This window comes from Mirounga leonina, unplaced genomic scaffold (assembly GCF_011800145.1).
Source record: "Mirounga leonina isolate KUSES-001 unplaced genomic scaffold, KU_Mleo_1.0 Mir_114, whole genome shotgun sequence".
NCBI classification, from domain to species: Eukaryota; Metazoa; Chordata; class Mammalia; order Carnivora; family Phocidae; genus Mirounga; species Mirounga leonina.
Genome location: NW_023270265.1, coordinates 314,692 through 339,584, shown reverse-complemented (window position 1 = coordinate 339,584; position 24,893 = coordinate 314,692). Strand labels below are relative to the sequence as shown.

Genomic DNA, 24,893 nt, shown 5'->3' with positions numbered 1-24,893 from the left:
ACTTTTGAGAATGGGGGAGCTGTGGCTGCGAATGCAGAGCTCCCCAGAGCAAGCAAGAAGCACAGGATTGAGAGTTCAAGGCCAAGCTCTGTGACCCACTGGCTGTGTGACCTTGGGGAAGCCCCTTAACCTCTCTGAGCCTTGACTGCCTCCTCTCTGAGGAAACACAATAATATACGTCTCTCTCAGGGTTGGGATAATAAAAACAATTAAAATTTAAAGAGTGCTTTTTATGGGCCAGGCATGGTTTCACATACACATATTAACTCACTGAATCCTCCTAACAGCTTTGTGAGGTAGGTCCTATTGTTGCGTTCATTTTGCACATAGGAAAACTGAACCAGAAAGGATAAATTAAGTCTCCTAAGGTTACACAGATCAAAAGTAGCACAGCAGGATTCGAACCCTGGCAGTCTGGCTTCAAAGTGCTCATTTTTTCACCATTCTGGCTGCTTCTCTCTTCCTAAATGGATGCTCCAGGTAGCACCAAATAAACAAGCACATGGGCAGGCTGGGAGAGGGCAGTGGGGGGATGAGGCCTACACTGGTGCCAGATCCCTCTGCCCAAAGTGGAGAGCAAAGGTGCTGGAACAAGTTTGGGGAAGGGAAGGTGGGGGGAGGAGGCCCACAGAGGCCTACACTGGTGCCAGATCCCTCTGCCCAAAGTAGGGAGCAGAGATGCAAGAGCAAGTTCGGGGAAGGGAGGAGGGGCCCACGTGGGGGGCAGGAGAGAAGTAGGAAGCTCAGGTGGCACCCTCCCCTTCCCACCCAGGTTTTCTTGGACCAAAAGGTTTGTAGAATCTTCACTGAGACCGAATGGCCCAACCCATGGTTTTCCCGAGGTGGACACTGAGGCAAAGAGTGGGGACGTGGCTTGCTTGGAATCGCTCTGTGGGTCAGAAGCAGAATGGGGGTGGAACATGGCTTTGGGGTTTTCTCTACCACTTCCCCTGGGCAGTTGGGGTAGGTCTGGTAGCAGAACCCTAGGGCCAGGGTTCAGAGTCCTGGGCCGATTCTGACTTGGGAGAGCCTCTGTCACAAAGACCAAAGGTGGCCACTCCCTGTCCTCCTGGGCAGAGTTCTGAAGGCGGTCTCCATTGGAATTTTCGGGTTTCATAATAAGGGGACTTGGGTTCTCTGGCTTCTTGCCACCCTGAGAGGAAAATGGTGAAACTGTAAGAGAGCCTCCAGCCAGATGCTGGAAAGCACCTGCTGGCTGGAACAGGTGGCTGAGGGGAAGGGGGCTCCCGTGCAGCTTTGCTACGTTTCCCTGCTTCCAGCCTTGGCTCCCGACAGCCCATTTTCAACACAGCAATCAGAGGGCTCCTTAAGAAAGGTGACTCAGAGCATGTCACCCCCCTGGCTCCCCACTGGGCTTGCGGTAACAGAAAAAACGCCTTCCCGGGGCTGCAGGGCCTGGCCTGGCTCCCAGTGATGCTGCTAACTAACTAACTAACTCCCACTAACTCACCTCCTCTCTCACTCCATCTCACCCCCCCCCCCCCCCGACCCATCTCTTTTCTGCTCCTTGAAAATACTCAGCTGGTTCCCTTTCAGGGGACCTATGCCCTTGGGGGGGGTCCCCCAGCACCTGCTGCCAGAATGTTCTCCCTCTGCAGCTCTGTGTGGCTGCTTCCTCGACACCTCTTAACCTCAGCACTAAGGGCACCTGTTTTGGAAGGCCATCTGGAACTGCTGAGTCAAAAATCACCCCCCCCAATGGCATCCCATCACTCACCCAGGTGGTTGACTTGTTGACACTCATTTCCACCTGTAGTGCAGTTGGTACCTATTCCTCCAGCTTCCCCGGTGGGATGAAACCGAAGCTCTTGGAGCCCAGGGACCACATCTTCAGCACTAATTCCTCAGTGGTGGGCGCATAGTAGGTGCGCAAGAATGTTTGTTGAGTGAATGCATACGTCATCCCCCAGCTATGTGAATTTCCACAGAGGCCCCCAGAAAGGCCTGGGGGGGGGGGGTGCGCCAGCAAATTAATGAAGTCTGAAGGCCATTCTCAAATGATCCCAATCCCCAGAAATAGCCAGAACTGGGCAGTGGAGGCCTCTCCGGGGGATACTGGTGCCCCACTCCCCACTCCCCTGCAAAACTATTCTCAAGGACAGCAGGAAATAGGTTCTGGGAAGCTGTGGGTCAGAAATGAGACTGAAATGGAGTGGATCAAAGGCTCCCAGCTCCTGCGAAGAAAGGTACAGGGCGGGTGAGGGGTACTGCCAACGTTCAGCTCTCGGAGTCCGCTGGGAGGGGTCGCGCACAATGCCAAACAGTATTTAAAAACAAAGCCCTTTGCTGGCATTTGTAAAGCAGCCAGAGCATGGATGATCTACACTTACTGCAGCAGCAGAGGCAGGACGCAGAGCACAGAGAATCTACTCGAAGGAGGAGAGTGGCTTTTAGGACAACTGAACAGAAACTTCCAACCCTCCTAATAATGCCACCCCATGCAGATGGGAAAACGTGACAGGCTAGCTCAGCTGTGGGCAGGACTGGGTGGGGAGGCCCGCAGGCTTGATCAGGAGAGGAAAAGCTGACCGAACTGGAGAAAACACACAAAGAACACGCTGCGGCCAAGGGCGTGGGTAAGGAATCTAAGTGGGCGAGTGTGCTGCTTATTTCTCGTGGCTTTCCAGAACACCGAGGAAGAGACAAGAGAACGCCCAGCAGCCAGGAGCAGGGGAATGAGGCTGCCACAGCCTTTAATTTGAAACTCAGAATTGAGCTCCACACCGAGGCTGACTCCTGGGGCCTTTGCCTTGAGATTTTTTTGTGTGATTTGCATTACAACCATCTATTTGCATCTCAACTGTCATGCAGTACAGATGGGCTCTTGGTGGTTTCAGCCCATCCTATCCCATCCTATTCAACCCTTCCTTCTCGGGCTTCTGTGAGTTTTCTGTAGCTGGGCAAAGGAGAAGAAATTACTCAGCAGGACTTGACAATGAGGATGGAGTCCTCGGGAGATAGAAAGGGCTTCTTTCAAGGACCATTGTTGTCTTGAATTCTCCTGCGGAGGCTGAGATTCAGCAAGAAACGGCAGCATCTTCCATCTGGAGGGGATGCCAGCATTGTCTAGTCTTTGTGAATTAGATTAGCATCCTTCTTGGGAATGACTGCCATAAAGTGCTAACTGAAAGGTTAAACTGCTTCCTCTTTCCCTTTCTGTTTTCCATCAGCACCCTCTGCTGCCCCACTGTGGACTTTTGAGGTCACCTTCTTATACAAACTCAGGGGGAACTGAGCTTTAGCCCAGGGGTATTGACTGAGGATTGAGTTTGGACAAAGCTCTGAGCCACCTCATGGCTACTTTTATCATTAAATCGTGCTTTAATTCAACCAGCACACATTTCTGCAGTGCCTCCCAAATGCCAGGCAGAGTGTGAGGCTCTGGGTTACACTGGCGAGCAAAAGCAGGCCTGCCCCTGCCTGTGAATTCTTCATTTTAATCCGTGAGACAGGTATGATTGAGATCATCACACTAACATCTGCAAAACCACAATAATGGTGAGTGCAAGGGAGAATCACATGTTCTCTAGACTCTGTGACAAAAAGATTTCACCTCTCCTCATGCTCCTTTCCCTCCTCCTAGTTTGCTCGATGAACACATTTTTCCACCACGCCTAGCAAATCCAGCCACCTTCACCCCAGACACGAATCCCAACACCTATCCTCCCCTCAGAAAGAGAACTGGAAGAAACAACTAATTTTTAAAATCTCCTTTTACAAAAGATGCCTGATTTCTCTTTGAGGTTCCCTGATTTTTCACAGAGTCTGGACGTTGGCAACGTGGCTGAACTACTCCACTCTGGGAACATGGGGCCTGACCCTTAGCACCCAAGACAGGGCCTTGGGATCATTTACCTCATCCAGATCTGGATCCCTCCAAAATTCTGGAGAGAAGAGATGGGAGACATTAAAAAAAACCCAACAACAACAAAAAAACACCAGGGCAATTTAAAGAGCAATTTATTCCTCTGTCTTATTTAGGAATTGGCCCAGGACCACGTCTGGGATGGTTTGGGTGCAGCTCTATGGGGAGGCTGGACTGTGACCCAGAGGATCTCAGGGTGGGGAGTCTGGGCTTCTGGGCTGCCTTTTTTCATCAGTAGTTCTCTTTGTACCCCACTGAGCCCTGGAGAAGCGGGGCCCTCTAGGGAGGAGCCAGCCCTTTACTGTCAGACTGGCCAACTCCCTGGGGCAAGCAGTGCAATGGTCCCCGGTAGCACCGGGCACCCGGTCCTCCACAGGCACGCTGACACCTTTCCCTGGGTGGGGAGCGACCACCAGAGGCAGGCTGGACCCAGACACCCCTCAGCCTCCCTGCAGACGCTGCGGACAGGCCTTCCAGCAAAGCAGGACTGAGCTAAACCCCAAGGGGTCAGGGTGGCCCTGAAATCCCCCAACCAGTGGTGGTGAGAAGGCCCTGGGGTTCTGGCCCTGCTGGTGGGGATGCTCCCTGGACCATCTGGTTAACATCTGGGTGTGTGGCAGGTACTGTGCTAAGTCCTACAGACTAAAGGCCTGATCTCCTTCTCTATCCCTTGTTGGCAAGCCCAATATGTAGCTCTTCCTCATATTCCCCAGCCTTCTGGCAGTGAGGTGGCTCCACGTCCCTAGTTCTGGGCAGTTCCGGGCAGCTCAGGATGAAGCACAGAAGAGCTGGTGCTTGCCCGCCTAGCTGCCCCCTCCCTTCTGCAGGGACCAATGTGACTCTGGAGCCTGTACCTGAGTGACTACAGAGTGGGGTCTCCCTGCCCACCTGTGCTGGATGAGTAGTAATAAATCTCTGAGCGACAGGTCATGATCCCTGGGTCCTGGGATCGAGCCCCACGTCCGGCTCCCTGCTCAGTGGAGAGCCTGCTTCTCCCTCTCTCTCTGCCTGCCTCTCTGCCTATTTGTGCTTTCTCTCTCTGTGTCAAATAAATAAATAAAATCTTTAAAAAATAAAAAAATAAAAAAAAATCTCTGAGCGAGAAATAAACCTCTGTTTCAGGGTTAATTTGTGACTGCAATAGAAATGGATACATTTTCACACAGATGAGCAAAGTGATGCTTAGAAAGGGTCCACGGCTCATCGAAGGTCACAGAGATAGCAAGAATTGAATAGCTGGATTGAACACAGGGCCTGGCTGATTCCAGAGCTTGGGCCACAAGCTGCCTCCCCTCTAGGTTGCCTCCAAAATCGAGCCCCAATTCCTCGGTTTGGCATTCAAGGCTCAAGGCCTGTGTCCCAGCCCAGCCTCGCACCAGCCCGCTATGCAAACCCTGCGTCCATCACACAGTACAGCCTGCTCCCTCCTCCTACTCGCAGGTTCCTCTCTCTGGGCCTCTCTGTGGGCCACTGCCCAACCCGCCAGCCCTCCTGGCTGCTTTTCACCATCTGATTTGTGTCCCAAGACTCAGCCCTGGTCCCCCTTTCACCGTAGAGCTTTGGCTGGTCCTCTGGCCCCTTCTTCCCCCAACCTCGGCCGAGCTCTGGAGCCCTCTCTGCCCGTTGTCACTGGCCCGCACGCGGGGACCAGCGTTCTCTTGGATATTCGTCATAGCCTGAATCCAGACAGGGTACTTTCTCCCGAGGCTCTCACTCCCACAGCAGTGTCTAAAGGGGGTGCTATGCTCCAGGGGGATGAAAGATGACACACTGGGGCATGAGAAAATGTTGGAGCTTGTTTTGATACCTGTTTATCTCCACCTTTTAAACTTTCTACATTTTTGCATATGTTTTAAAAAGTACCTACTACCCTTGTGTAAACACACTTGGTCCCATGGGCTACACTCCCCCAAGGGACCAAATATAGCTCCTTGTAAACAGTAGGTGCTCAGGACATACTTTAGTTATCTCAGATAGGGATGGGATGACTTAGCAGGAGGTGGGGGCACGTGGCTGACGCACAGGCGCATGCGCGCACACACACAGTGGGACCGACCTGCCCTCGCAGACCTGCGTCCTTGGTGGGGGCAAGGGTTGGCCGGGGCGGACGTGGACGGTGTGCAGCTAAGAGAAGCTGACAGGAGACGGTTGAATCATGGGAGGAGGGGCTCCTGGGCAGGTGTGTTGGTGGTTTGTTGAGCAGCCGGAGTAGAGAGGGGCAGGAGGTAGCAGGAAGCCAGGCCTGGAGCAAGGCCAGTGCGGGAGTCCTGCATTGTAAGGCGGAATTGCAGAGAAGCCCCACAGGCTGGAAAACCTAATGGAATTCCTGAGCAGAGTGGGCCAGGAGCAGCGGTAATAAATAGAAGTGCTATTAAGGATTGTGGCTGCTGACAGGCAGGGGAGAGACGGGACACGGGAGGGGCGGGGAGGAGGAAGGCTGAGAGGGTCTCCCCATCAGCATGGAAGCCTGTCCCATCCAGGCCTGGTGGGGCAAGGGCCCCATCCCAGAGCCTCCTCCCGCCTGTCCTTCTGGAGCTCTCCCTCACTCACGGCACATGTCCCTTCCTCTTAAGACCGGCCTCAGCCAGGCAGACCCTGTAGGGGGCTGCAGGCTTCCTAGACCCCCAGAGTCTCCTTGTGGCCTGGGATCCCCTTGAAAGCACTTATGCTGCTCACATGGAAAAGGAGGAGTCATTACTACACCAAAAGCAGAAGTAAGACCTTTTTTTCCAAGGTCGTATTTATACAACAGCCCCCAACTTTTAAAATATCTATTTTTGGGGGGCACCTGGGTGGCTCAGTCATTAAGTGTCTGCCTTCAGCTTGGGTCATGATCCCAGGGTCCTGGGATCGAGTCCTGCATCGGGCTCCCTGCTCCGTGGGAAACCTGCTTCTCCCTCTCCCACTCCCCCTTCTTGTGTTCCCTCTCTCGCTGTGTCTCTCTCTATATCAAAAAATAAATAAAATCTTTAAAAAAAATAAAATATCTATTTTTTGGTACATGTTTTATAATGTACATACTAGATCAACAGGATGAGCATATCTTCCTAAATAAATCACTAAATGAAGAACTACACACCAGAAGTGTGTGTTCCAAGAGTTTTTGTGGGGGTGGGGGGCAGGCTGAGGATTAGAGACTGCTGATTTTTGCAGGGGAGGAAGGGCAGGAGTGTTTGTTTCTATTTTATAGATGGGGACTTGGAAGCCCAGAGATACCTGGCATCTTTGCCAGGGTTGGACGGCTCAGGAAGGGCGGGGGTCTGGACAGGCCACGCATCCCCGGAACTCACCTCGTCCTTGTCCACCACCTGGATGAAGAGGGGTAGGGCGAAGCCCACCTGTGCGAGCTCGGTGATGGCCACACTGTATTCAGAGCTGTTGAACTCCGGGGCATTGTCGTTGATGTCGATAACCAGGATGTTGAAGGCTGTGGTCACTGTGGCATCGGATGGAGTGCGGTCATCATTCAGTTCTGTGCCCTGCAGGGAGAGGACAAACACCCCAGAGATGAAGGCAGCCATAATCACAATATGATCATTTACCAAGGCTTTCTCAATGGTAGGTCCTGTGCTTTATGTGAATGATCCCATCCCCTCACCACCATCCCGGGAAGAAGATTCTATCGTTAGCATCCCCATTTTACCTCTGAGGAAACTGAGGCTCAGAGAGGTTAAGTAACTTGCATAAGGACACACAGTCAGAGTAGGTGTCAAACTTAGGCAGTAGGATTCCAGAACCAAGGGGACGAGGTGGCGTGGTGTTGATAAGACAGATAAGATGGTAAGACAGATCTGTGGGACCCCGAGCTCAGTTCTTCCACCTTTATATAAAATGTGAGGGTGAGTTCCCAAACTTGGCTGTGAATCCAAATCTCCTGGGGCACTGGTAAAAGATAGCTAGTCCTGGGCCTCCTGCCCAGAGATTTGGGTTCAGAAAATTGAGTGAGACCTGGGAATGGGTATTTGGGGGCCAGTGGGCTCTGGTGCAGAGACAGGGCACCCAAGGATTTGGCACTCAGGATTTTTCCCTGAGTCTGACACAGACCCTCATGGTACCTAGCACAGTGTTTGGGCCATAGCAAATGCCAAATTCAGTCTTGATTACCTGCTAGCATAAAAATTCTTGACCTCAGTTTTATCATCTGCCAAATTGAATAGTCTCCCTTTGCCCCTTGATGAGCCCCCAGATCTGTCTTATCATCACCATGCCACCTCATCCCCTTGGTTCTGGAATCCTACTGCCTAAGTTTGACACCTACTCTGACGGTGTGTCCTTGTGCAAGTTACTTAACCTCTCTGAGCCTCAGTTTCCTCAAAGGTAAAATGGGGATGCTAACGATAAAATCTTCTTCCCGGGATGGTGGGGGTGGCCCTGGGGCCAGGCCACAGTTCTCTCCAACTGGAACTACATGCCTCCATAAGAAGCAAACAGAGAGGAGGGGAGGCAGAGAGGGGCCCCTGGCTTGGTGGCTTGATGCAGGGTAGGGAAGAGGCAGTGTGTTAGCCCCTCTCCCCTTGCCCCTACCTGGCCCAAGTGAGCACAAGGGGTGGTGACAGAGGAGCCAGATGACCAGGGAGGGCTAATCAACCTGTTGCTGTTGCAGCCTTCCCAAGGTCAAGGAGACCAATCAAGGGCCAGGCTGGGCTGCTCCATTCTCCTCAGGATACAAGGACCTCCTTCCCCAAGCCTTTCTCCTCAGGCCTTGTGCCCTCCCCCACCTCAGTCGATGGGACGGGCTGAGAAGGACCCCTGCGGCCCAGGCAGAGTCCATACCCTAAATGGGTTTCGCAGGGAATGATGGCTCTGCAAATCAGAGATTTTAACTGAAGCCAGCCATCAGTGGCAGGGGATAGAGGGGCCAGAGGGTTGTGGCTCTGACACACCTCCAGGGTAAGGACCCCAGGGTTTCCCCCTCTCCCCACTGTGCTATTGCTTCCTAACCAGGGACTAGCCCCAGGGGAGCTGTCAGAATTAGAAACGGGACAAACCCCAGAAACGGGGTCAGTATAAGAACTGAGCTGGCTGCAACAGAGAACTTGGAATCATAGGTAGCATTAAGGACCTCGGATGAGCACCTCCTATGTGCCCCCTCATTCCTCAAATGGGGATAAAAGTCCTAACCCTATGTAATTGTTGATAATGTCTGTGAGGTACCCAGCACCGGGCCCTGACTCGGCCTACGCCCTGGTAAGTGTGGTCCCTTCCTCACGGGGTCCCGCGCACGAGCCCCGGAACCATGCAGGGCGAGAGGCCGGGGGCTTCCGCAGGGGGGCACTGCTGGAGGCTGGTACCACAGTGTGGGCAGCCCTCCCCACGGGACGCAGCTGCCCACCACCTGGCTCTCACCTTCACGGTCAGGATGAAGCCGTGGCTGTACAGGGGGTTCTCCCGATCCAGTAGGCCATTCAAGGTCAGCGCTCCGCTGATATAGTCCAGGGCGAAGATGCTGTTGGTATTCCCTGCAAGAGAGAGTACCATTCCAGGTATGCCTGCGGCCCAGGCCAGGTGGGCACGGGCTGCGGTCAGGGCTCCTCTCTGTGTGTTAAGGACGAATCAGTAACTTAACACGGATGCTGGCCCAAGGAGTAATGGGAAATGTTCTGGAAGACGCAGCCCATGCAGCAGACAGCACTGATTCACAGAGCAGAGGATGTTCTGCTCCTCCTCTGCTCCGTCTCTTGGAATGAGTCAAGGAGAAAGTCTTGGTTTGGCTTTGGTGAAAGCATCCATCCAACACGTGCTTGTTTTCCTTTGTAACAGAGAGAGAGCAGGCTTCAGGGTTGGAGGCTTCCAGAGGGAGTGGTACTCAGCTAGGACTCAATAACTGCTATGGTCTGAATGCTTGCTTCCCCCCAGAATTCATATGGTGACATCCAAAGCCACACAATGGTATTAGTAAGTGGGACCTTCGGGAGGTGCCTCGGTCTCTACGAAGGTGGAACCTTCACGGATGGAATTAGTCTCTTATAAAAGAGGCCCCAAGGGATCCCATGCCCCTTTGACCATGTGAAGACACAGTGAGGGATCACTGTCTATGAACCAGGAAGAGGGCCCTTGCCTGACCATGCTGACACTCTTGATATTGAATTTCCCAGCCTCCAGAATTTTAGGAAATAAATTTCTGTTGTTTATAAGCCACACAGTCCCTGGTGTTCCGTTATAGCAACCTGAATGGACTAAAGCAGAAACCTAGTTTGGTTTCCTTTGTGCTTATTTTTATGGTCATTTTCTATTCTATTCCATTCTATCCTATTCTAATTTTCTATTTAGTATAAAAGTTCCTTTTATAATAAATGTAAGTTAAAGACCTAAATCGATCTTAAGAATGAGCATTTATTTTAAGTACCTATTAAAACTTGAAGTACATATTTAAAGTACTGGCAAAAATCATACACAAGCAACACCAGCTCAGATGGAAGCTTCTTTGCCCACCCCTGTCTCCCCTACCAACTTCACTTTATGCTTCCCCCTACAGGCATCCCATGTCCCCATAGCGGCTTCCCCAGCTTCCCCAAATCACCACGTCCATTCCTGCTTCCTCTTCTGGCTGTGTACACCTTCCTCTCTGGGCCTCCCCTCCCATCTCCCACCGAGTGCCAGTCTTCCTCTTGCTCCTCCACCTCCTCCAGGAAGGCAGCCCCACTTCTCGGGCTGACCCTCCATGCTCACAGGCAGTAGCCACCGTACTGTTTGCTCTCCCATTGTTCCGTGTGTGTTCACGGGCTCTTCCTGGCCAGCCTGAAGCTGGGCGGCCCTTCATGACTGTCCCTCAAGGACCCTGGCCAGTGCTGGGCATCCAGTGGCAAGCAGGTTCCTGAAGGATCGCTGCTCCCGGCCCACCTGGGCCCCCACCCTTGTCCTTGTACCCTTCCCGCCAGGCTGTGAATTCACCTGGGCAAATCCCAATTCCACTCTTCTCTCTTCCTCATTAACCAGTTTGTTGGCTCATTCACATACTCACACGCTGCCATTCATTCGCAGAGTCAGCCATCTCCAGGGCCCTGTGCGTGGTGCTGTGGGGGATGCGGATGTCAGTCTATCAGGAAGCCTGGTAAGGGGGCTTCGACATGCGTGAGAACCAGCATCTCTGAGTTCACGTCAGGGAGAGACTGTTCACACATGGGAAGGCTCAAGGAAGGAGAGCATCACAGAGGAGGTGGCGTTAAATCCCTACACCACCATGTAGCAGCTGTGTGACCTTGGGCAACTCACCTAACCCTTCTGGCTTGGTCTCCCCATCTGTAAAATGGGGATAATGGATCTACCTCATAAGGTCATGAAAATTAAATAAGTATGAAATATATAGACATATATACACACATGCGGACATGCACACGCACACACCCAGAACAGTTCCTGGCACAAAGTAAGTACTAAGTACTGCTGGGCCCTGGCCGATGGGCAGGAAGGACTGGGGAAGGGGATGGATGGACACTGATTCCACAGGCAGGAACTAATCCATACCCCGGCCTTCGACACACACAGGTGGAAGCTACTGTATCTCCCCCCAAGCCCCATGCCCTGGCTCTAAAGGGATCTGTGCATAGTTAGGGGCTCGTATCATCTCTTGGATCAACAAGGGAAAGCACAGAGTGGACACAATTTCGTCTTCTAACTTTAGACTTTGGGATGGGCTGTTCTCGGCTAACCCTCTGCTGGCTGGCAAGGCATCTGCCTCTACCCGGTTGGTAGCTGGAGGCTGTCCTCCCCTGTCCTCCTGGGCCACTACAGGGGTTGGCTGACGCAGGGGAGAGACAGCTGATGCTTGCAGAGCCCGTTCAGGTCTCCCGTCACTCTCAGACTGTGGGCTTTGGGGACTCTGACGTGGGGCCTGGCCAGGGAGTGGACATCACTCCAGCCTCACCCATGCCCGGAGCTTCCTCCCATGGCCAGAGAGAGACCTGGACACCTTCCTGCTGAGTGGGTGTAGTGGGGAGGACAGGGCTGCAAGGAAGCATAGACATGCATGAAGGTAAGGGGGTGTCTTTTTGTTTAGCCAGGAATTCCGCTGCTGGGGAAGCAGGAGGATGGAGGCTTTCATCTGTGTGTCATTAGCTAATCCGTTCAACAATTACTGAGCTCCTATGATGTGCCAGAGACACATTCTAGCAGGGGATGCAGCCCTCAACCAGGTGTTCACATCACAGGGTGATCAGGGCTGAGGTGGGGTGAAGCATGGACATGACAGGGCCCTTTGGGGGCTGGGTCCTCTGAGTCCCTAAATGCTGAGCTGAAGGGCTGCCCTGAGGCAACACCGCCGAGCTTCCTGCCACCCATTACCCCCCCCCACCAGTGTGGGCCCCACCTCCCCAGCCCCTAGGGCTAGCATCCCATCGTTCTGAATTTCCATATAAATTTATTCTTCCCAATAAAGGAAACTACCAAATGTTTAACTAAATGTGATTCAATTTTTATCTTTGTAAGATTTTTCCTATACATCATTCACAAACCAGAAGCCCCTTATTGAATGATGTGCTTTGGGTTTTGGCTTGAAACATGGGGTTATCAACCATGGCACACTCAGCTGGACCTCCCCACTCAGCACCTCTGCCCCAATGATGACCCTACTGCCCATCCCCAACCTGAAGTCTGTCTCCCGCACATAAAATATCACTTCCCCGACCCAGGCATTTTTCTCCAACAAACGTGCAGGCAAATACCCTCCAACTGGTACACATTCAAATTCAGGGACCCTCCTCCAACACACACACACACACACACACACACACACACCCCTTTTTCCCATATCTACCTGTGTGGAGTTCACCTCTCAGCCTCCTGCCAAGTATGAATCACCAACTCCCAGGACCAACAGCCAGAAAGGGTTACACCCAGGGAGCCGACAGGACCACCTGAGTGAGCCACTGGCTCTGATGGTCTGTCACCATGGCAACAGCAGGACTGCTGGGATGCTGGTTCAGGCACGGGCAGGAGGTGAGTGGGCAGGAGGTGAGCCCTGAGCCCCAAGCAGAGAGGGCCAAGAGTAGGACTCTTTCCAAGACTGATGGACTGAATTACTCATTCATTTGAGTTCGTATTGAGCACCTACTGTTTGCAAGATGCTAGAGAATCAATAGAGAAAAGCAGGCCAGGTTCATGTTTTCAGTTTTACAGTGAAGATCGACATTAACAATATAATCACGCTACTGAACACATAAGTAGGCTCCCTGAAGGAAAGCAACGTGGCATAGTGAGGTGGTTAAGATTATGCCCTCGGGAGGGCGACTGTATGGGTTCAGATAGCTCTGCCTGTTGCTGGCTGGCTGAGCTTGGTTGAGTTATGTAACATATCTGGATGACCTCAGTTTTCTAGTCTGTAAATTGGGGGTAACAATAGTCCTCACCACAGAGTGTTGTGGTGAGGATGGAAGGAGTGAATACAGCACCTGACACGTAGATGTTCTCCACACAGGTCGGCTACCTGTGCTGGACTGAGATGATACCGCTGTGGACCACCTGCTCCATGCCCACCCCCACCCACGCCTGTGACTGAGCCAACCCTGTCCTCTTGCCAGGAGGGCCTCACAACAAAAGCCCATGTGTACAAGTTGGCAGCCCCCAGGCCAAGGCCAAGGCCCACAGGGCATCTCACCAGGGCTCTGGCCTCGGGGATGGGTCGCCATTTCCTTGCTCTTCTCCCTTAGCTCCCCTCCTACCATCCTCCCTTCCCCGGGGGCTGTGGGCTTGGCAGCCACACAAACTAGTTTTTCTGCTACTCTGGAAGCTGATACCATGCTGTCAGCCCTCTGGTCTCCCAGACATTCTTTATCCAAGTCCCGTGGGGACTGGGGGGCCAGGGGAGGCTTACCCGGGACGCCTTTCACCTGTTCAGCCCCCATTGCTGAGCAGAAGGACAGCTGCTTCCCCTGGGTCGACAGGTGCTGTCCTAGGTGCGTGTGGATATACCTGGTAGGGGAGGGGTTCTGGGGTGGAGTGGGACTGCACCTCGGTGCCCTAAGGGCCCTGGGAACTGCTGACTTAAAGCATTCACAAAAGAGAAGAAGCGGGTCCCTATGGCCCTGCTGGTTCTCTTGGGGGCAGTCACCCCTTCTAGGAGCTCTAGGCACCCAGACCTCTTCAGATTCCCAAAGGAAAGGCCGGGGGGATGTGAATCGAGTCTGCGAAAGCATGAAAGGCTGCCAAGGGGGCATCCCAGACTTCTTTCCCTTTTTTAGGAAGAATAGGAGCTAGTACTCATCGAGAAGTTCCATGTGCCAGGGACCGACTGAAGCCGTTCGTGCAGCCATATTACTTACTCCTCACAATAACTTAGTAAGAACATAGCCATGTGAGGAAGCAGGTTCGGAGACGTCAAATAACTTGTCCAAGGTCACGTGGCTACCAAGCGGGCTGGCTTACATCTCTCTTTCTTGCCCCACGGGCATTGGCCCTGCACACCTTTGCACCCACTCTGCACTTGGCCCCATGCTAAGGGACAAGCAGATGTGAAGACACAAGAGATCATCCTCCTACATAGAATGGAGTGGTAACAAAGTTGCTTTTTGCTCAGGAGGGAGTCCTAGGTAAAAACACCATACTTTCTGGGAAGTTCTAGATCAATTCCTCCACGGCAGATCGAGGTAGCAGCAGAATGTCTACATGGTGATGTCCTCCAGGTGGTGGTGAGGAGTGCCCACGGTGGGGACTAGTGGGAAGGCAGGGCTGTGGGCAGGAGCTCTTAGCAACCCAGGTGTTGACACACACAGGGTGCTGGCAAGGCTACTGCAGGGCAGACCTGTGGCTCCAGGGAGGATGAGCAGGAGAACACAGGGAGACAGGCAGTAGTCTGAGACGCAGAGTTCCAGGTGCCCCGAGGCAGGAGAAGAGGAAGTTCCCAGAAAGAGTGGTCAGTGGGTCAAGCAGGATCGAGAGAGAGGCTCAGGAGTAGGAAGATCCGGCAGAGGCCAGTGGTTGGATCTTCAGGTGCCCCCAGAGGTCAGACTGCGAGACCCTGCGGGCAGGTGGGGCACAGATGTGGGGATAGTGAGCAGGTGCAGACCTGTGGGCAGTCACACACAAGGAGAGCGGCAGAGTGGCAGCTAGAGGGCGCAGCAGAGTCAAGCAAAGGGCTTCGGAGTTTTACAGCTGGTCAAAGGCAGAGGGGAGGAAGTGGGAGAAGAAGTGCATGGAGGGAGTGCAGAGGGGGGAGAAGGTCAGCCTTGGCAGACAGGAGGCGCAGCTCTCTCTTTGGGCCATGGGAGCTCGCCTTCCCACCTCCTTGTTCCTCCGGGGCTGACAGCTTCCCCCCATCCCAAGGCGCCCCTCCTCCTAGCTCCTGCCAAATCCCATCACTCGCACATCATGCCCCCTTGTTATCTCGCCCGGCAGCATCTTGACCCACAGCGAGCCAAGTCTGGGAGGAAAGCAGTTAGCGAGTGGCTGATGGTACACGTGGGAATACAGGCATGACGTTCAATTGCTTTGTCTGCTCTGCTGGGCTAACAGCAACCCGGCCTGCTGCCCTCCAAGTTAAAGGAAAACCAATGGCTTCCACACTGTTCCTTCCTGTTCTTAAGATCCACCTCCAGTGTCACAGGCCTCAGGAAGATAGTCCTGGGGGCTGTGGCATCTTGCACTCCTCTGAGCCCCAGGCTGGGCTGCGCGGTGGGGGCATCCCTGGTTCTCCCAGCAAGATCCAGGGTGGCCTGGAGGAGAAGGGCCAGGGTCTCACACTTCTGTCCCCCGGGGCACTCAGAAGGACACCTGAGCAGTGATTAGGAAGGGTCACCGAGCACATACTGGGTGGGGGCATGCTCCAGGCTGGCCCTGCCCTGGGGCTGGCGAGGGGAGAAAAGAAGAAAAAGGCCGTGCTTATGAGGAGCTCATGATCTGTGTGGGCTTCTGGGCTCAAACACCCAGCCACTCCAATGTCAGTCCCTGAATGGAGGATGGGGGCTGCAGGGAGGTGACTTGGGGGACGCTGACCCTCACCTGGCCTCTGACTTGCTCACCCTGCCCTCTTCAGGCCCAGGGTCAGGGGCCCTTCCCAGGGAAGAGAGCCGAACTGGGATTTGCACCCCCTTCTCTCCTGGGGTCTCTGTCTGGAGCCTGTTCGATCAACACCCAGGTGAAGACTGTCTACTGTGCATAAACTGGCAGGATGAACAGAGACCTAGGTGCCAGCAGCAGATGTGCCCTTACCAGCTGTGAGACCTCCCACAGACTGCTAATTCCTTGGAGCCAAACTCCTCATCTGTAACGTGCAGATAACAGCTCCCCCCTCACCAGGCCAGGTGAGGACCAGGCGTGATCATGTCAGGAGAGCACCTATGGTAGTGCCTGGCGCACAGTAGGTGCACAGTTTGTTCCTGTTCCTTCTTCCCCTGCTAGGCCTGCCTCCGGAATGGAAGGATCAAACCGGGCCGTCCCCAGCTGTGGTGCAGCTCATCCAGAAAGAGCTGTGAGTGGGTCTCCCTACGACCAACATGATCGTGTCTGGCACTGTGCGGCGTTGTGCACGCCTATCTTTTTCAATTTTCACACCCCAACCCTAGGAGACAGATACTATCATACCCATTTTACAGATAAGGAGCCTGAGGCACAGAGCAGTTAAAAATCACTGGCCCTTAGTCATCCAGGTTGTGAGGGGTGCAATATGGACTTAAACTCAGCTCTCATGAAGCTAAAGAGTTCAGGCCCACCCCCCACCCATGGGCCCTGGATTTTCCTTCCTCCCGTGCCAGCCCTAGCCCATGAGACAGCCAGCTGTATGTGTGCAGCTTTGGCCCCCCGGGTCCATGGGGCAGGCTGGCCTGCGGGCCCACCCCATCCCGTCTGACAGTATTGTTGCATGATGAAAACTGGGAGTCAGTCTGGGACACGGGCTTTGGGCAAGATGTCTTATGAATTAAAAATTGTTACTTAGCTGCCTGCTGACAAAAGGGGCTGGTGTCCTGGGTGGCCCCTGAGCTGGGCTGCATTCAACAGCTCTGGGATCAACATATGGCAACCGGCGGGTGTGGGTTACCTCGGCTCTCAACCAAGGGAGGGGACACAGGCTGAGAGCTTGCTGCCCCTCCGAAGGACCCTTGAAGAGGCCGGGGAGGGTGGGTGATTAGGCCTACCCCCTCTCCAAAGCTTCTCCAGAAGCCCCTAGAACCCTCTCCCTGCAGATCTCCACGGGGTGCCTCATCTGCATTCAGGCCTCAGCTCCAGCATCACCGCCACTGAGGAGCCCTCCATAACCCCCCCACTGGCCCCACACGCCCCTCGCTCTCCACTCCGTTAGCTTGTTTTTTTTTTCCTTCAAAGCACTTCTGCTTTCTGAACCTCTCTTTTCATCCATTTATGTGTTTGCTTATTATCTGTCTCCCCTCACTGCAACATAAGCTGCGGGAGAGTAAGGATCAGTTTCCCCAAATGACCAGCTGATGCACAGCAGGTGCTCAACAAATGTGTGAATGAACGGATGGACTGATGCAGGGATGCGGTTGGGGGGGGCAGTCTGAGGTTCGTGTCAAAGGCAGGACTGCATGCTACTGGCGTGACTTGTAACGTCACGCATCACAGAGACCATAATGCTCCAGGGCTCTGAGGGGGGATCAGCCAATTAGCCATTCCAACCGGGCGATCGTCTGCTCCTGATGCCCCCGCACTGGTACGTCTGCCCGAGCTGAGTGCATCTCGGTTAATTACGGTTACTGCCGTCCCATCGGGGAAAGACAATCCTTGAGTCCCCTCAGGTAGGTGTGAATGGCAGTCTGCTTGCCTTGCAGACGTTTCACAGAACGGCAGGTTTCATCAAACTCCCTTAAACCAACAAACGATGACCTCTCCTAATAAGACCACAGCCTGGACTCTGATTAATTTGCTAATAACTGGCTCCAAAGTGTGACACATTAACCCGAGTAGCCAAGGATAGTCAAACTGATTATGGTAGGGTCACAAAACGGCCCTCTGGCTCACAGCAGCGCCTGGCTCGCTGCACCACAGGGGGCCCCAGGCAGGTGGCCTCCATCCGGTGCTCTGAGGACACTTTAATGCGGATCCGCAAAACAGCACCAGGGGTTATAGCCGGGATCAGAATCTCCCCCATTTCCTGAAAAACCCTTTCTCTTCAACCCCACATGCCCACAGGGGCAGCTGCTACCATGGCCGCTGATTAATGAAGAAAATTAGGAACACCCTAAGTGTCCAACAACAGGGATTAGTTAAATAAGTTAATATACGAGATTCGGCCAGTGGCTAAAAATAATGTTGCAAAAGAGAAGTTTGTGACTTGGAACGATGGATGTTCAAGACGTGTTTGTTGCTTTAAAAGGAGTCACCAAATAGCATAGTTCCATCAGATGCTTCCTATTGTTTAAGAATATATGCTTAGAGAGAGGAATGAAATGCTTACAAGATGTTCACCAAGATTAACTTTAAGTGGGGATACTAGAGCAGGGTTCCTCCGTCTCAGTGGTGGTGACACGGGGTTGGAAGTCTGTTGTTGTGGGGGCTGCTCTCGGCCCTGCGGGACAACAGGCCTGTTGGTGATGTCCATGTGTCAAGCCAGGTTCTAAGCACTTCACATGTATCTATCCATGTCTGAAGACATTTTCGAATGTCCCCGGGAAGGCAGGAAGGCCTGTTGGTGATGTCCATGTGTCAGGCCAGGTTCTAAGCACTTCGAATGTATCTATCCATTAAGCTTCCATGGGCAGGGCATCATCATCTTCATCAATCTCATTATTAGTGTCATTCCCATTTAACAGGTGAGAAAACCAAGGCACAGGAAGACTAAGTGATTTGCTCGAAGTCACCCTACTGGTAAGTGGTGCAGCCAGTGCTCCAGGCCAGGCTGATGGACTCCAGAGCCTGTAAAGCTTAGGGCACACGCCGGGCAGTCCCCAAGGGCTATGTGTGAGCTCACTGGATTCTCAGAATGCCCTGTGAGGCCAGCACATCTACCCCAATGATTAGATTAGGAGATCAAGGCTCAGTCAGGGAAGTGCCCCCTTCAAGGACTCATGGTAACTTAGCGACCGTGCTGGGATTAGAACTGGGGTCATTTGGGTCTCAAATGTCCCTCACAGCTGCCGTTGTCTCTCCTGTGTGGGTCTGGAGACTGGCCAACGACGATGAGCAAGGTGGGGAGAAGGAGAGCAGAGGGCTGTGGATCTCCCAGGAATCCACCTGCTTGCTTGTCCTGAACCTGGGTGCCTCCAGGGCCTGTGGCAGGCGGGCCCAGAACACCCATGAGGCCCCTTCTCTGGCCGAGGGCGGGTGCCAAGGTGTGCCGGAGCGCTTGGCTATGTTCCCCAGAGGCCTGCCTGTTGTGTCCGCGGCTGGGCCCGGCCCACATAACTTACCCAAGGCTTGGCACTCAAGAGGGCGTCAGGGCTCTGAGAGATTTATGGGCTCCAATAAAGCCATCTCAGTCCTCGAATAAGGAGCCTGTGATATTTGATGATCTGAAAGGCCTTGTCCTGGAGTGGGAGTGCGAGGGGAAAGGAGGAGGGGAGACGCTTAAGAAAACAAAGAGGACGGTGATCAGATGCCCAAGGAGATGGAAGTGGGAGGGGTGTGTTCGTGCTGTCTGTCATTTTGCAGGCCCTCACCCTGTCCTCCAGCACCTCTGCACTGACCCAGCAGTGGGACGTGGGAAAGACAGGTGCAGAGAAGGGCCTGCTTACGGAGCGGGGGCCCCAGAGACCACCTACTACACTACCGAGCCTCTAGGTGCCAAGCACAGGTCAGGGACATGGGTAATGTCCTCAGGTGCCCACCATCCAATGGGGAAGATGGGTCCCTGGGAGAAGGACAAAGCCCTATGTAAAAAGAAGCTAGCTGGGGACTTGCCATGAAGTCAGGGACTGGATTCATGCTGTGGGCTTGTGGGCCTCTCTGAGCCTCAGTTTCCTTACTGTGGATGAGAATAACTGTCCTGTTCACAGGGCTGTCTGGAGGTTCAATGAGGTAAGGGACCTGAAAAGGCTTTACAAACTGTGACGTCCTGAACCTAAGTCAGATATGAGTCAAGGCTGATGATCCAAGCATCTAGGGCAGGTGGAATCAAGCAGTGCCTGGAGCTGGATGACGTTAGGCAGAAAAGATTGTGAGAAGGGGGGGGGCAGGGTGCCAGGTGGGGTGCCAGGCCAGCTGCAGGCGCATACCGGAGTTTGCAGAATGAGGCGGCATGGCGTCCCTGAACCTTCCCTTCCAATCCTATAACCCAGGGTCTAACCTCATCCTCTAAATGTCACTTGTTCCGTTCCTTGTCTTGTCATTGCCACGATCGTGTGGGAGGAAACTCGGGCATCAGAGAGCCCTGAGTTGGAATCTGGGCTCCGCTACTTCCAGCCACTTTGGGCGAGCGACATCGCCCATCTGAGCCTCAGCTTCCTCACCTGCCAGCCAGAGACAGTAACAGAATTTGCCTCCTCGGGTTGCTGGGAGGATTGACGGAGCCCACGAGCATGAGGCTGGCTCGGAGCAGGTCTCCCTGAGTCGCCGAATCCTCCAGTCTCTCCTGCCACTTCCCCTCCGTGGCTGCTGATCCCGACAGTCCCCCAGCTGCCCCCCTCCCTCCGGCCCCAAGTACTGCAAGTTCTGGAGTGAATGACTTTCAAATCTGGGAAGGAGAACCCATCACACACACCTTGAGCTGGGTAATTTATGAATCAAATTGTGCTCCGTCAGGGCTCTGCGGCCCAGAAATAGATGTGGTCGGATGAGGTTCAGGGAGCCAGGCTCAGACACAGTTATCTTCATACAAACTGGCCACCCGCGGGCAGAACCGGCCTGGATGACTGACCTTGAGAGGCTCCCTGGGGGTCTGCGGAGACCCCCTCAGCCAGGCCCCTGCTCCGAATCTTGCAGAGAGGACAGAGATCTGCCTGGCACTCAGGAGGAGAGCTGGTGACCCTGGGCAAGTTACTTAACCTCTCTGGGCCTCAGGGTCCTCCGTTGTTTAAAAAAGATGGGCTTTCCTTTGGCACTGGTTTTTCAAATGTCTTTGCTTTGGTAGCAAATCCTTTTGTTAGACAAAATGTTGCACAAAACCCCAGTATAGAAAACAGTCAAGAACAGAGCTAGCTGCCCTGGCTGAGGTCGATGATGGGGGGAGGTGACGGCGTCCAGCATATTCTGTACATTCCTTGCCCACAGAGGGGTCCCAAGGGATGGGTTGCGGGCTTGGGGCCTCGGGGAACTTGGGAGTCCCCGTGGACTCTTTCAGTTTTAAGATTCCATAGTTGTCTATGAGCGCACACCCCAGGGTGCACAGGGCCTGCCATTAGGCTGTCTAGGTCATCCTAGGACCAAGAGACGCTGACCAGACAGGTGAAGTTCTTGAAGATCAGAGGATTGATGTCTTCATCCAGATCTGATCTTTTTGAAAGGGGTAGATGTTGTAGTGCCTAAGACCACTCCCCTCAAGCTGTGTGACCATGAGCAAGTTAACTACCCTCTCTGGGCTTTAGTTCCCTTGGCTGTAAAAGCGGAGGGATAATACTTATCTCATAGAACTGATGTGAATGCAAAAGCTGGAAATGCATCTATTTAGTTTAGCACAGTGTCCAGCATATAGTAAGTACTCAGTAAATATTAGCTGTTGCTATAAATTCTTTCGAAGGAAGGACACTTGGTACTTGGTACATTTTATCTTGCTAAATCCTCATAGGAGCCCCACTGACTAGTAAACTGATATGAGAGGCTAATTTGTCTCAAGTCATATGGCTGGTAAGTGGTTGAACTAAAATCTGAACCCACAGCCTTTAATGCCAAAGCCTGTGTTCTCTCTCCCACTCCTCCCTAGAAACATTGCTTCTAGAAGGTCCTACCAGGAAAGCCCCAGACTGTGCCAGGCATAGTTTCCCAATGATGGAGGGTTTTCCAGCCTCTGGTCAGTGACTCAGAGTGTAACATCAAAGCAGATATTTCTGGTCAGGGAAAGACTGGGGTTAAGAACTACCAATTTAGCTAAGTACAAAACCCACCCAACAATGTGGAAAGCATAAAAAAATCTTGCGTTCTACTGAAAATGGGTCAGAAATCATTATGTTCATAAGAAAAGATGGCGAATTTGTCCTATGGGGTAGGAGTCCACCAATACGAAAACAAGAAGGTCAGGTTTTCCCAGAGGGTATCTCTGGGAACTCTGATGCATAGGATATAAGAAAAGCCAACTTTTAAAAAGTTCTGTGGTCAAGAAAATTTCAGAAACACTGAGCAGGTATCTTCACTGCAAGACTTGTCAGAGCCTTTAATGTGCTAATGTGCATTGTGACCTGCCAGAAGGAGATGTTGTAATACAGCATCTCTCCAACTTATTGGCCACAGAAGCCTTTCTCCAAAACTCTCTTGAGAGGTGGTGTGGGAAACCTAATGAAGAAAGTGAAGGTGTAAAATGGGCTGCTTCCACAGTTACCCTCCTGTGGGGTCTCTGAGCACACAAGTTAGATGTGTCCAGAGTCAGAGAGGGAAAATGGAAGACTGCTTAGAGGTCCATCAGGTTCGAACTTCTTCATCTCCCCTGTGGAGCTGGGGGGCAGGGATGGGGAGGATCTTGGCCAATATTACATGGCAAGTTAGACGTGGAGCTGGGTCTGCTGGGTCAACCTCAAGTCTGGTTCAAGTCTGGGTGCCTGACTGGGCCACGGTCAGATGTGGATTCCCCCATGGTCAGATGGGGGTCCCGGGCCAGTGGTGGGTCCCCTGGAAGCTTTGGGGACCACACTTATAAAAAGAAATGAGCTCTCACTGTGGACAATTTCAAACATACACAAAGGTAGAGACAAGAGCACAATGAAGCCCTATCTACCCATCACCTAGAGTCAACCATCGTCAACATTTCGTCCATCATTTTTAAAACTCTCCCTCCCAACAGTTTCTAGAGTCATTACAGCAAATTTCAGTTCATCCTTAAAGACTGTCTACATCTCTGATAAGGACTTCTGAAGTGCACACTGAACAAAATAAAGGATTCCTAACGTCACTTGAGACAAAGTCCATCTTCAAGCAGGGACACCCCCCCTTTTGAAGTCACATTAAGATTAGAAGCTTTGACACTTTCTACTCAGTCCTCAGACAGAAGCCTCCGGGCTTATTGAAAATGAAAGAAAAGGTGTTGCCAACATGGTAAAAGTTTCATTTTCCAACCAAGGACCAAAAAAAGAGCAAAAAAACCTCAGAAGCCAATAGGGCAAAACGCCAACCAGCGTCATCTGGATGGTGAACATGGGGCTGGGGGGCGGGGGTTGTATCAGGTTCTGTACTCTTCTAAATATGTAACATTTCACATTTGCCAGCGATCCCGGCCCTGCTTCTCTGACGAAGGCCAGGGTCCTGGACAGGGCTGCGGTGGGGGAGACGGGTGGCCATTTCATCCCAGCAGCCCAGCCTCCAGAAAGCCCTCATCCTCCCTGCTCCGGTGTCAGTCCTAGATGTCACATTGTGTCCCCAGGTCCTGGCCCGGTGCCCCACACCGAGTGGGTGTTCGGAATGCCTGATGAGTGAGCCTGGCCAGACAGGGAGGGTGTCCCGAGATGTTCCCGTCCCCTTGGCTCACACAGGCAGGAGCTTCTGCTGAGCAAGCAGGAAATGGGAGAAAGAGAGACATCCTTGCCTTTTTGGCCAAGGAGGAGGGTCAGCAACCAAAATCTCCACAAAGACTCTGACCACACTTTTGAAAAAGAGAGCCACAGGTCAGAGTTCAGGTTCCTTCTCCCCCTCGGGATAGGAGGCCAGAGTCCTCTGAATTACAAGGTCTGATCTGGGCTCCAGACCCCTACTCTCTTGGCAGGAGGGCAGTTTCTCTGGGAAGCTTCCAGCACAGCCGAGGGGCTGGGCACCCTCTGGGACCCCCACTCCCAGCTCTGTGAATAGACCCTTCTGGAGGGGGAAGAGGAGCTCCGAATCTTGTGGGAGACAGATGGTATCTTTTGGGGGTGTCTGCAAGCTTGAGACTCAGAGCCCAGGGGAAAGAGGAAGTCCTTTGTTTGTGGAGGAAGCTCCTGGCACAGTCCCCAACCCCAAGCCTCAGAGCCTGAACAGCACCTCCGTCAAAGCCAGAAAGGAGGGCGGTCTTTGCACTTCAGCCCGCCAACCTCTGCCCAGATGTGCAGCCCACTCTTCCTCCCAGCACCAAGCCCCGAGCATTGCCAGCTGTGAGCCCCAGCCTGCAGCTCCCCCGACGGAAGATGACTTATGGCTTTAATTATGGAGTGCCGGCTAAGAGCCTCAGGAAGGAGCCAGCCCCACCAGGCTCGGTTCCTGTTGACAAGGCGCTGCCAAGTTGGCCAGTCCCGTCCTGCGCGCCGCCACACTGTCCCCCCACTGTCTGGGTGGTGAGCAGGCTCACCCTTCACTTCTGGGGTGCCCGCAGCCTGGCCCCTGCTCTGGAGTGCGGATGAGGCCGGGTGTGCAGGAGGAACGGCTTGAGGCTGGCCTAGGAGAGAGCTTTGTCTTGAGTTGTGGGAGAGACGCAGGAGGGATGAGCTGGGGCAGGGGAGAGCGGGCCAGGCCAGTGTGGGGCTCTGGACAATGAGGGAGTTCTCTGAAGGACAGGGGTGGCTGCCAGAGAGGCTGGGGGTGGTTAAGAAGAGTTGTGAGTGGCTGGACTGACAAGGGACAGAGCCCGGATGGTTGAGTGTAGGACTCCAGATTCTCTCTCACCTGGTTACCTCAGCGGCCTTCCGGCTGGCTCCCTGCTTCTCCTCTTGCCCCCTCTCCAGCCCATGCTCCATCTTTCTCTGATCTTTTAAAGGCCTGACCAAGGCCTTTCAGATCAAGTAACTCCATTGGAATGTTTCCCCAGGGCAAATGGAATAAAATCCCAATTCCTCATCCTGGTCTGGGCAAGACCCTAAGTGCGCCATCCCAGTCCAGCTCTCTGAATTTCTTGTAGCCAATCCTCTATTCCCCACCACACCCTACCCTCATCCAACCTCTTTCTGGGTTCCTGTTTCTTAGATATACCCAGCTTGTTAATACCTCAGGGCCTTTGCACATGCTATGTCCTCTGTCTGGAACTCTTTTCCCTCATAGCTCTAAGTCACCACCTCCTCCACTGTTGCTCAGGCCT

The 24,893-nt window shown here is 53.3% G+C and overlaps 1 protein-coding gene across 1 annotated transcript in view; it reads right to left on the bottom strand.

Annotated features, from left to right (window-relative positions):
* LOC118021074 (cadherin-23-like) overlaps positions 1 to 24,893 on the bottom strand; it is a 328,706-nt gene that overhangs the window by 143,953 nt on the left and 159,860 nt on the right. The window contains 2 exon segments of the mRNA XM_035021097.1: positions 7,177 to 7,365; positions 9,233 to 9,345. Of these exon segments, the coding sequence (XP_034876988.1) occupies positions 7,177 to 7,365; positions 9,233 to 9,345 (302 nt within the window).